Source organism: Paramisgurnus dabryanus, chromosome 21 (genome assembly GCF_030506205.2).
Source record: "Paramisgurnus dabryanus chromosome 21, PD_genome_1.1, whole genome shotgun sequence".
Classification (NCBI taxonomy): Eukaryota; Metazoa; Chordata; class Actinopteri; order Cypriniformes; family Cobitidae; genus Paramisgurnus; species Paramisgurnus dabryanus.
This window is the reverse complement of record NC_133357.1, coordinates 15,900,461-15,913,644: the sequence shown is the minus strand read 5'-3', so window position 1 is coordinate 15,913,644 and position 13,184 is coordinate 15,900,461. Positions and strand designations below refer to the sequence as shown.

The 13,184-nt window shown below is 37.4% G+C and overlaps 1 protein-coding gene across 13 annotated transcripts in view; it reads left to right on the top strand.

Annotated features, from left to right (window-relative positions):
* The window catches only part of rap1gapa (RAP1 GTPase activating protein a), a 106,614-nt gene extending 99,250 nt beyond the window's left edge, over window positions 1-7,364 (top strand). For 10 of the 13 annotated variants that reach the window (XM_065285877.2, XM_065285870.2, XM_065285868.2 and 7 more), the window contains 7 exons: window positions 1,453-1,548; window positions 1,995-2,117; window positions 2,540-2,675; window positions 3,777-3,888; window positions 4,005-4,084; window positions 4,218-4,268; window positions 4,349-7,364. In XM_065285877.2, coding sequence (XP_065141949.1) covers window positions 1,453-1,548; window positions 1,995-2,117; window positions 2,540-2,675; window positions 3,777-3,888; window positions 4,005-4,084; window positions 4,218-4,226 — 556 coding nt within the window. In that variant the 3' untranslated portion in view covers window positions 4,227-4,268; window positions 4,349-7,364. The remainder of the gene's footprint in view (window positions 1-1,452; window positions 1,549-1,994; window positions 2,118-2,539; window positions 2,676-3,776; window positions 3,889-4,004; window positions 4,085-4,217; window positions 4,269-4,348) is intronic. The other 3 variants (XM_065285872.2, XM_065285875.2, XM_065285881.1) reach the window with 1 other exon arrangement.
* The last annotated feature ends 5,820 nt before the right edge of the window (window positions 7,365-13,184 follow it).

Genomic DNA, 13,184 nt, shown 5'->3' with positions numbered 1-13,184 from the left:
AAACTCTGCAAAAAATAAATGACAACAAATTCCTTTTAAAGTAGTTGATTTATATAACAAGCAAAATAAACAACACGTAGATCACATAGGAACCCAAAACATTTGTTATTTTTGACGAGGTATTCGTTTAAGAGTTCAGTTTCAGCAACTAGATCATTAAACAAACAGAAACCGGAAGTAAAGTTCGAACCAGACGCTTAAGGGCGATTTATAGTTGTGCGTAGGGGCGTAGGTTATCCGTAGCCTGTGCGTAGCTCTGCGTAGCCTGAGGCGCACCTCACAAAATTTCTAACAGCGCGTCGGCTCTATGCGGACCGCAAGCGCTGTGATTGGTCCACCAGAACCCCTCCCGTCAGGTAAAAAAACTGCGTCATAGGTATTTCTGTTTGAGACCGTGAAAACAAAGATGAGCCAAGGTGAGGAGTGATTTAACTCAAACTGCAACATAAGTCGCTGTTTATTTACTTCCATCATTGCTGGTCTTCTCAAATTATACACAACAAGTTGCTATTTCTTCTTCGTTTGTGGGTTAACTTGCTTAGCTTCTTCTTCTGTGACGACTTCTGCTGCTACTGTGGTTACACGCGTGATTACTGCAAACCAGCGGTTTCGCGTGTGTTTGCACGTCGACGCGGACGGGGACGCACAAGTATAAATGAGAACTGACGCGGAACCTACGCCGTCGCTGCTACGCCGTAGGACCTACGCACGACTATAAATCGCCCTTTACTGCGCCCGATGAAACGGTCTATAAAGACCTTGCATAATGAACTGTGTTGTTTTTATGACCTTACAATGAGCCGTTTTTATCTACATACACCATCCACTTACATGGAAGTTGGCATTTTACACAGTCATCTTTTTACAGTAGCCCTAAATGGACAAACTGCTCTATAGATCCTGTTTAGTATTACATTATCTCAGACGATGGCGTGTTTGTCCTGTGGCGGCTACCGTAGCTTACTATGTTTCGAAAAGGAGGGGTAAGCTGTGGAGTGAGCCGATGGTTGCAGTTCACAGTCTGACCACTAGATGCCCTAAAATTCCCACATTGCACCTTTAATAGTAAAACCGGTTGTAATAATAGTTTTATTTTTTGACCCTAACTAGCTAGTCATTATTTTGTGATTTATCATCCAGAAAATTAAACATGAATTTCAATCAATTTTTGACATGACCTTACTCAGTCAATATAAAAGATATCAAGGTTATGTGCATTTTCACAGAATGTGAAATCAATGCGTGAAATCAAACTTTGATGCTTCAAATTTCATACTTAGATTAGCCTGAATTTCACAGACAGGGTCACAAATAGTTTCCTGACAAAAAAAATCAAAAGCCCTGAAGAAAAGACTGTATTGAATTACGAGAAACTCTGCATATAGGCAGCACTTTAACCCTTTAATCACACTGAACGCTGTCTTCCTCCTTTTGTTTATGTGTTTGGTGAAGAATTGCTGCTCTGTTGTCAGAGGACAGGACTGTGCTCTGTATCTCTCTACCCAGCGTCACTCTCAAGAATGGGAGGCTCATCTTGGATCCCTCAAAGTATAAATAACCCTATAGACTGTCACCTTCTTATCCATAGACTAGCTGCTCTCCTTACCCGGCCATAGAAATGCATCTTTGAATGAATGCTTAATATGGCCTTTAGCACATTGGTCACACATGCAAAATCATTTACTTTAAAACTGATTGGTGGTCTGCTAATTTTTTCGACCAGTCGGTGAGTGTTTTAAAATATTTTGCATGAGCTGGCCTTTGTCAAGTGTGCTAAAACCTTTCTTAGGCCTTTAAAATGACATTGCTCTAAACTTGCGTGTTTTTCAGTTTAGTGTTGTGTATGAGCATGGACAATATGGTTGTATCTAACCTCTCTTGCTAACTTTTATTAGTCTGCAGTTGAGCTTGGACTCGTCGACTTGATTTTGACTTGACTAGAGTTTAAAGCTAATGCTGTACTGCCCTCTAATGGTCGATGTATGTCTCTGCAGCAGTAGAGAGTGCTGCTCGCCCTACACACAGAAGACACCAGACAGTGGACACGCCTCCCAGGACCCCAAGTCTGAAAACTCATCCAATCAGAGTTCTCCCGAGGTCCAGGTCACTAAGAACAGGTGAGGCATTTGACTGTGTAATGGTCCCATGTCAGTGTATTTGTCACATACTGCCCAGGTTTGTGCAGTACCTTCCTATAGATCAGGGGTATCCAACCTTTTTATTAGCAAGTGCTACCACAATGGATAAACAGGGCAGGATGACTACTTTTTTATATAGTCTACTTAAAACTTTTTTGTTTTACTTGTTGTTTTATTTAATTTAACTTGTTGGTATGTTTTATCAATGCTTACAATGTTAACATACATAAACAAAGCCAAGCTAATAGAATGTGCTTTGGCGGGCAACTCACAGACTCCATGCGGGCACCATGTTGGAGACCACTGCTATAGATGATACAGTCTCTGTCTCGATTTAAATTTCGAGTTATGCATGTTATGGTTAAAGTTATCAAGCGCATGTGTTTTGTATGTGTGTGTAGCTCAAGCCTGTATTGCCGAGCTCCCTCCATCCCTGAAGCTCACGACCTGTCACGCTCCTCATCTAACGCCAGCAGCTTTGCTAGTGTGGTAGAGGAAAATGAAACCGAGGCTACAGAGGACTATGACACTGGCATGGTGAAAAACAGTTCACTTTATATACAGTATATACAATAATGTAATGTATAGTTTATTACTATGGATAGTTCACCCAAAAATGCATTTTTTTACTCACACTTTAAGGAATGGTCAGAGGTCCCCATTGACTTCCATAGTAGGAAAAAGTATATTATGAAATCAATGGGGCCTCTGATCAGTTTGGTTACAATCATTCATAAAAATATCTTCCATTGTGTTCGTCAGAAATTGATAAATGTTTGTAACAAGATGAGAGTGAGTAAATAATGACAAAAATTTTATTTTTGTGTGAACTGTCCCTTTAAAGGGAAACACCACCGTTTTTCAATATTTTACTATGTTCTTACCTCAAATTAGACTAATTAATACATACCTATCTTTTTTCAATGCGTGCACTTAATCTTTGTACAGCTCGTTGTGAATGTGTTAGCATTTGGCCTAGCCCCATTCATTCCTTAGGATCCAAACAGGGAATAAATAAAACGTGGCAATTTTTTAAGCAGATAAAAAATGAGAACTACATTGTATGGCGGAAGAGCACTTTGTTTCTTTCGTCATACAATATAGTTCTCATTTTTTATCTGCTTAATACACCATACTTACTTGTGTAACTACTCATGTAACAGTCTTTAAATAGGGAAAACATGGAAGTGTTTGGTGGCTTCTAAATTCATCTCTGTTTGGATCCTAAGGAATGAATGGGGCTAGGCTAAATGCTAACATATTCACGATACTCTATACAAAGATTAACTGCACGCATTGAAAAAGATAGGTATGTATTAATTCATTTAAGTTGGGGTAAGAACATAATAAAACATTGAAAAACGGTGGTGTTTTCCTTTAAGTTACTTTATTTGGTTTGATGCAGTTATGAATTGCATTGCCTAAAAGTAACGTTCACCTACATTTAACATTTAGATAATCATTTATCTTATTACAATACAGACCACTATCTCTATTTGTGTTAATGTGTGTCTAGTGTCCTTATTATCATAAAACATTTCTGTTCACTTTAATATATATTGAAGAAGCTGTAATAAATAAATGCCTGTTTAAGGTGTGTCCTTAGATTTTTAAATACATTTTATTTTTTAAATTCAGGAGAGTTTGTCATCCGCGGGCACTCCTCATAAACGGGACTCATTCACTTACAGCATGTGGCTGGAGGACAACATGAGCACTGCCAGTACAACCAGCAGGGGGAGCTCTCCTGGTAAGAGAAGTTCATACCCCCTAAACTTGTAGGCCTTGGTGTTTGCAACTACATGGTTTTCCTTGTGAAGTATGTCCAGCTTAAGATGTTTGTCATAACGAAATATTATTTTTCAGCCCTTGGCAAAAGCCAGGAGCAGAACCGTCCAGACATCCGAATCAAACTCGATGGACCGCATGATCCCAAATCTTCATCAGTGAGTTGCACTCCTTGATGCGTGTCATTGTAGTTTCATGAGTTTCAATTTGCCAGGATCATGCACATAAAATAGCATATATTTTGGGCATGTATGTATGCTGATTCTCTTCTTATCTGTTTATGTTGTGCAGAACTGCTAGCCTCTCCTGCTTGTTTGCCTTGTGGATATCCAACAACAACAGGTTAGATATACTGTATCATGTCTGAACCAGAGTGCATTATTTTCCTGTCTTGACTTGACATGTTGGTATATTGTTTTTAGAAAGACTCTGGTTTATGTCTATACTGCTGACAATGAAGAAGAGTAGCACCTCCAGTTAGCTGCATGAGTGACAGCATGCACAAAGGACCATGATCATCTAAAACGCCTGAAAAGAAGAAATAAAGAGTTGGTTACAGACAACCAGAGACTTCATTCTGGCTGTGGTACTGTACTTATCTCCCCTCCTTCAGTCCTTTCCTCATTCAGTCTCAGTATTGGTCCACTTGCTGTTGTCATCTGAAACCTTTGTAAGTACATCCAGTAATGAGAACTTAGTTCCTCTGTAGCATCGTCTGCAGACACTTCACTGTGCTGGTGAATGACTAATATAGCAGCTTGTACAGTTTAAGGTCCTAACACTTTGCTATTATTATATTTTGTGACATTTGTGTCATAAAGAAAATTGCACAATGAGAGCTTATTATTATTTCAGTTATGATATAGACACCAAACCGTTTCGTGTATACGAATGTTTTGGAAGTCCTTGTCATTGATCTGATATTCAATAAGGTACTGTTTGTTTAATACAGCCCTTGAAAGCTTAGTAATACATCTATTTCAAAGTAACAGCATTCGCTTTGGCGAGTAAATAAAATTAGCTTTTTCAAGAACTGCAAAATAATATGTCAGGTAATGTTACTGATCACAGACACACCAACTGTTAACAATATATCTGTTGCGACTTACATATGTTGACTTTCCCGTGCACTAAGGCACCAAATCAAAAATGATAAGGAGCAAAATCCCTATACAGGTATTTCTATTTTTGTGTACCAAGAGACAGAGACAGAGTCAAGCTTCATTTGAGTGACAAAACAAGCAAAGCGAATTTTTGTGGCGGGTAAGATATTTCTAGCTGGTAAATTAAAAAAAGGCTAAAATGATGGACCCTATTTACAGTACAGAAGTGTGTCTGTAACTTTGTTACACATCTTCACCATCACATGTGACCCTGTCTATGAAACCCAGGCTGAAGTCTCATAATCTATTCATGAGATTAGAAGCATCAAAGTTCACTTATTGATTTCACAATAATTTCTATCTTTGACAAGGCCTCAGTCGATATTAAAGATATCAAGGTTATATTTTTACACGATGTTCTTTACATTATGTAGGATGATTTTATGTAGACAATAAACAGTACAGTAAATCACAAAAAAATGCTGTAGCTGGAGTTTCACAGGCAGAGTCACATAAAGTCTAATCAAATCGCTCTATAACTTCTCACTTTTGAAAGTTACTTTGGATAAAAGTGTCTGCTAAATGCCAAAATGTAATGCTAAAGTAATCACGATTTGATTTAAACAAATGTGTCAAAAATTTCTCTAGTTTTTAGTGTAATGTTTGCGTTTTGTGTTAAAAGCAGAGAATGATGAACTGATCTGAAATATGGCAGAGCTGAGTTTGCCTTATTGCAAGAATCAAAACATATGAAGTGGAAAAAATGTAAAATAATTTCTGATAAATAGTTGGCCTTACTGGCTGCATTTGCCTTTATACTGCCTGAGGCCATTAAGATTCTGTGTTGTTGTTATACTTCAACTCATACATTTCTGACCCTGGACCACAAAATCACTCATAAGGATTAATCTGAAAGATTAATAAATAAGCTTTCTATTAATGTTTGGTTTGCTAGGATAGGCCTAATATTTAGCCAAGATACAACTATTTAAAAATATGGAATATGATGGTGCAGAAAAATCTAAATATTTTGAAAATAAACTTTAAAGTTGTCCAAATTATGTCCTTAGCAACTGCATCCACTCTCAAAAATAAAGTGTTGATATATTTACAGTAGAAAATGTACAAAATCTTCGTCTTTACTTTTAATATCCTATTGTTTTTTTTGCATTAGGGAAAAATCAATAGTTTTGACCCAATACAGTGTATTTTTGGCTTTTGCTACAAATATACTTTTTTTTTAAAATATGCTCATTTTCCAGCTCCCCTAGAGTTAAACATTTGATTTTTACAGTTTTGGAATCCATTCAGTCGATCTCCGGGTCTGGTGGCACCACTTTTAGCAAAGCTTAGCAAAATCCATTGAATCTGATTAGACCATTAGCATTGCACTAAAAAATAATCAAAGAGTTTGGATGTTTTTTCTATTTAAAACTTGACTCTTCTGTAGTTACATTGTGTACTAAGACCGACAGAAAATTAAAAGTTGACATTTTCTAGGCAGATATGGCTAGGAACTATACTCTCATTCTGTCGTAATAATCAAAGACTTTGCTGCCGTAACATGGCTGCATGAGGCGCAATGATATTATGCAGCGCCTGAAAATAGTCCCCTTGGTTACTTTCAATAGCAGGTGACTATTTTCGGTCACTGCGACAGACCCGGAGATCGGCTGAATGGATTCCAAAACGGTAAAAATCAAATGTTTAACTTTAGAAAAGCTGGAAAATGAGCCTGTTTTTAAAAAGTGGAGTGTCCCTTTAAGGTTTTGTGGTCCAGGGTCACATATATGATCTAGTTCTCATAATTGATTCATCATGGTGACATGCTTGAAGATGCAAAGATGGAGATGTTTTAAACGTATTATCTGTTTCATACCGGACCTAAAGACTGGATAGCATCACTATATTAAAAAGAATTATAACACTACAATGACAACTCAAGAGATATTGAAGTGAGATGTGTATGGAAAAAGAAGAGTTTTCGGAAATAGGGTTTATTTAGTCTGCTTTTGTCTGCTCTGCGCTGGGCTTTAGTCCCCCCTTGTGGTACTGTAAGTTATGGTTTTGGCAGCGTTTACTTTGCAGTGTCCATATGTACATGAAATGTAATTGCTCTTCCTGTGCATAAGTCAAATGTGACTGGAGAAAAAAAGAGATGCAGCGCACAAAATCCATGCTGATGACAGGGTATGAATTTTTCGAGATGTTATGCTTTCCTTATTGCAGCTGCTGCTTATGTGACATTTTCCTGTGCAATCACTGTTGTAAATATGGCTTTTTTGTACATATTGCCCTGAAAATGAAACAAATAAACTTATGATGTGTCATATTTTATTGTGTGTGTGGTCCATTTGATTTCTCATTTTAAGGATTAAAGAATTTTGCAGAACTTTATATATTGGTATATCAATAATCAAAATCAAATCATATATTGAACAATAAACAATATTGACCACTGACGTTGTACTCAGACATTGTAACAGGACACCGATAAGTACACTTTATAGCCAGACTCCATGTGCATAATAAATTCAACATGATCTCACGGAAAGTTGTGTTATAGTCATGAAAAATTCGATTAATTTATTCGTGTCCATGGCATGAAATTAAGCTTTTTTCGTGCCTTGAGCTCAAATGTCTTTTTTGTATCACTCGCACAAATTTCTATAAATTGTTTTTTTTTTGTGTCCGTGGGACAACTTTCTTTTCCGTGTCATTTTATGTATTGTTTTCTCTCTTTTTCCCCCCTATTTTTAAATAATTGTCACTTGGGGAGCGACACGAAAAAGACATTAGTGCTCAAGGCATGAAAAAAAGCTGAATTTCGTGCCATGGACACAAATAAATTAATCAAATTTTTCGTAAATATAACACGACTTTCCATGAGATTAGTCTTAATACATTAGTAAGCAAGCTGCAGAGCTTGATGCATTCTTGTTGTCCTATTACAGACTCCAGACCAGTAGAGGGTAACAGCAACATAATTCAAAATATTTGTCAGTATTCGTTTTCATGTAGAAAGTATTTTTTTTCACATACAGGTAGCAGTAAATAAGACAATGCTGTGTGCAAAACTGTTCCTATATAGTGACCATAGACAATTATATTTTTTGAAAAATAAAGTTAAATAAAGTTATTATTGCCTTAAAGATGAATTGCTTTGTTGTTTTTTGTTCTTCGGCCAACCAAAACTCAGCCAAATATGTTCTTTTTCTGCCGGACCAAGCTCAAGCCAGGACTTCAAATAGGACTCTTTTGCTTTTGTTTGGCTAGACTCAGGCCGTTGTGAACAAAACTGAGCCAAAATTAAGCCTGAAATGAATTGAAAAAAGCCATTTGTTAATGCAGTTTGTGTAAAAATGAAACTTCTTTAATTGCTTCTTAATGCTGCAACAATTCTGAAAGAAAGCTAAAATGTGAACATTTGTAAAACTATTTAAAACACACATCGCTTTTGACATCTGTGATGATTAAATACTTTTTCCCTTATTCGTTGTGTGTCCATTGGGTCAAAAGTGGGGTGATGATGTGGACTGATGTCAGACACAGCTGGTAAGGTGTAAGGGGGTGGTCATGATGAATCAGAACTTGGAGGAGACCCGGCCCATCATCCAGCTCTTGAAAACTGGGACTGCGCTTCCAACCCCCAGGTTGTGAAAACAGTTTCCACAGTTACAAACATGGCCTGTCGACACGCCTCTGATGACTGCAGCCGATGACCGTTAAAAAATTTAAGCACCAGGGTTGTGCACTTATCTACCCGTCCCTTTTGTGCCCACTGCACACACTATGAACTGGTGGTTTGTTAAAAATGTTAATTCTGCAAACAGTCAAATCAAACTGCTAAGAACGATGACCAGTGTAATGCGCATGCTAGTACAAATCACATGATCCTATATCACATGATACACATTCCTCAAATACATAATTCTCCATTCTGTCACAGAAAGTTCACACTGCACATCCACATTACAAGTCTCTAAACTTGTTGACCCTTATATGAGCTCCTATGACGTGGTCTCCCGGTACACGTGGAACTAATAACCATGCTGCTGTTTTTCTTCAAGCGCTCCCTTGTCTTAAGCACCATTCCTAAATCCACCACAAAGCTGCCCCAGCATATTCATTCACAGCCTTTCCCTGTTATCCTCTGTTTTGTCTTTAGAAAAAATTAAAATGGCAGAAAACAAAAAGAGAGAAAAGGAGTTTACAATTATTATACTGTGCATGTTTAGTCACAGAATAATGTATGGTGGGTGTAAGCAAGTGGGTGTGAGCGTCAAGAGGTTATGCTGGAAGGAGCGGATCATTTCACACTTTGTAACGTGTATTACCATAATATGATTAATAATTCACACTTCTTTCATCAGACCTCATTTAGGGCCTCACTCAGTTGTCCCCTCAAAACCTCACTTATACTCTTCAACTCCTAAAAAAAAAAGTCTGGAGGGTGGTCAGAGTGAATAAGATATATATATGAGCTGAACACACAAGGACATGGAGGAAGATTTCTGGAACCACATGGATAAAATAGCAGCTTCACACAGTCGCTCGCTGATGGAAGGGTATATTACAGCAGACAAAATATACCTATAAATAGCAACTGTAAGAGGGACAGAATCTGAAGATGTGGGCAGAGTTTGGAGTTAGAAATAGACCGGTGTGATAAAATGATGTAGTTGTAACCCCAAGGTCTTCGCACAGACGTTTCCTGACCGACCCAAGGACAGTACTGTATGAACCTCAGTGTTATGAGGTTTACAGTGGAAAGGATAATTGAGATTCACATACAGTAGATGAGCCACAGTCTAAAGAAAATAAAACGCAAGAGGACAGTTTTGGAAGAGTTTACGGTCTGACACGTACTTCAAAAGTTAGTAAGTGGCCAGGGGTTCAGGGTTTGACTGGTTATTTTTGGCAGTTAACCCGTGCTTGAAGGTGCTGTAATTACTGTACAATCTTATGAAAGCAAAAAGTTTCTCAATCGAATGCATTCAAATATAATCATGTATTCTGACCAAAAATATATATATATTTACATGCAATAAATAATAGAGGTTTACCAATATGGTTTTGTTTATGGCCAGTGCCGATACCGATATTAAGAAAGCTGTATGGCCGATATGAGGCTGATATAACACAAATGTTATCACAATAAGAGACAAACAGAAAATTAAATCAGACATAATAAATGTAGATCTGACAACTTATGATACTGATTGAAGTAAGTAATAGAGAAATTTACTGGGCAATGCCGATAAATAAAATCCAAATATTGGCCGATATATTGGCTTCTGCAATACAGTATTGTCCTATCACTTATATATAAATTCCAAATATTCCCGAATTTTGAACTGTGAAATACTTTGGATGAAATGCTCAGAAATAAAGGTACAAAAGCTGTCATTGGGGTGGTACCTTCACACAAAGTGTGCATTTGTTCCTAAAAAGTGAATATTTTGTACATCACCGACACATATTGGTACCTTTTTAAAGGGTCCTAGTGACAGCTTTTGTACCTTTTTTCCTGAGAGCGTATTTATGGCTTAGATAATTGGTTAAATAAGGTTATAAACAAAGATGGCAGCATGTAGGTTTCGTATATCCAAGTGTGGGTATAATGGAAATACAGTACACATAAATCAGGGTTCCCACGGGTCCTTGAAATCCTTGAAAGTTTGTGAATCTGGGGGGAAAAATTCAAGGCCCTGGGAAGTTTTTGAAAATATACATACATAGATACAGGTTATTTCAAAGTGCTTGAATCTATTTTATGCAAGAAGTTTTCTGGAAAAAATCCATATTATTCCCTGTGTAGTGTAGGATAATATCATAAAAATTCTAGACTTTTAAGCACACATGCTAAATATTTCACTTTAAATGCTTATATCTTCTGTATGCGAATGTTGATTCATACTAAAATGCTTTTTTTGCATAGTTGTGTTTGACACATGAAAACATCTCGGGTTATGTATGTAACTATTGTTCCCTGAGAAGGGAACGAGACGCTGCGTCTCCCTTGCCATACTTCCTGCGTCAAAGTAACGCCATCTTTGGCAATATTTCAGATAGCGATATACTTCCTGGCTCCCACATCACCCTGTCTTTGTTGTTAAGCCTCAGCATTGGTTGAATTTGATATACACATTCAGACGCACTTACCCCTGGAGGCGTCCCCAAATTATCACCGCAGTGACGCAGCGCGAGTTCCCTCGAAAGGGAACTGTAACAATGTATCTTAAAAGGTAACATGTCATGATGTAACCTTGCTCTCACTTGAAATGTGTCCCCACATTTAGTCCTTGAATTTGAGGGTATTGGACCTGGAAAGTCCTTGAAAGGTCCTTGAATTTGAAGTTAACTAAGGTGTGGGAACCCTGATATATGGATAGTATTTTTTAGCATTTATACTTTATAAAAGTAAAGAGATTTTTAGGCCTTTAAATTCATTTGTGCTGCATGGGACACTGTAAGCCCACCCACACTGTCAGAGTTGTTCATTTTAATAAGAGATCCTTGCAGATATTATTACATACAGTAATCCAGTACAATATAAATGTCATGTTGTTAACCCTTATATTTACCTCTCTCATTGAACACTTTCTATAACATCTGTGTGCTATAGATTACAGGGCTCTCCATTCATTTGTGCCGCATGCGACACTGTCTGCCTCGCTTTAGTCAGGATTTCTTTTTCAACACATGTTCTAACTAAAGAATGTCTAGACTGCATCCATACTGTTTGTATGACAGACAGGAAAAGCTTTCCGTTTACAGTAAGGAGGGGACACAGTGCAGTCGGGAAAATCTGTTGTGGTTTACTGTATGTACCACTAAAGACAGAGCCGGGTGTTTCGAGACTCCCTTAAAGTTTGTCTCTGAACTCTGTACAAAAACACAATCTCATTGTTGTTGGATTTTTAGTCCCAAGATCATTACCCATCCTGCATTCATCTTTCTGCGGGAATATAAGGTGTGGAAGAGTTGAGCAGAGAGTTGCTGTGAAAACCATTCCCTTGCCACATAAGCATGCAGACTAAACTTGTTTTTTCCAAAGTCCCAACCTCCATCAGGAAATACATCATATTTTTACAGCAGGATGAGGTCACTTTGAAGTCAGTCATCCATACATTATAGAGGAAGGACAGAGAGCTTATTCACATCTTGTCCTGCAAACAGTATGTGTGTTATAAAACCTGTAGCTCAATCATTGCATTAGCAACACAAAGATAAGGGCTTCGACCATCATGGAATAAACACACTGATAAAAATGCTGGATTATGGGTTAAAGGTGCAATGTGTGCATTTTAGGAGGATCTATTGACAGAAATATAATATACACAACTATATTTTTTTTAGTGTTGTATAAAAACCATAAATAATGAACCATTGTGCTTTTATTACCTTAAAATTAGGCATTTTTATCTACATACACCAAGGGTCCCCTTACATGGAACTGGAAGTCACCATTTTGCACCGTCGTGTTTCTACAGTAATGGATTAGTCAATTTTCTTAAAAAATCCAGATAATTTACTCACCAGCATGTCATCCAAAATGTTGATGTCTTTCTTTGTTTAGTTGAGAAGAAATTATGTTTTTTGAGGAAAACATTGCAGAATTTTTCTCATTTTAATGGACTTTAATGGACCCCAATACATAACAGTTTCAGTGCAGTTTAAAATGGCTAAACGATCTCAAACGAGGCATAAGGGTCTTATCTAGTGAAACGATTGTCATGTTTTGCAAGAAAATTAAAAATATGCACTTTTAAACCACAACTTCTCGCAGAGGTCAAGAGGTCACGGATGACTTATGCGAAACTACGCCCCAGTGTTTACAAGTGTGGAGAAAGAGGACCGTTCTGACGTTGTTGTATGTCGGATGATACTAATAAATGTCTTTGTGTCAGTTTATTGTTTAAAATGGTCCGCAAATGTGCGTTTCATATGTGTAACACGGGACCTTTCAACGTCATTACGCAATTAAGTGAGGTCGCGCTGGCTCGTCACACAGCTGGAGGAAGAAGAAAAGTTGTGGTTTAAAAGTGCATTTTTTTTATTTTTCTTGTCAAAAATGACAATCGTTTCACTAGATAAGATCCTTCTGCCTCGTTTGAGATCGTTTAGAGTCTTTTGAAGCAGCGTTGAAACT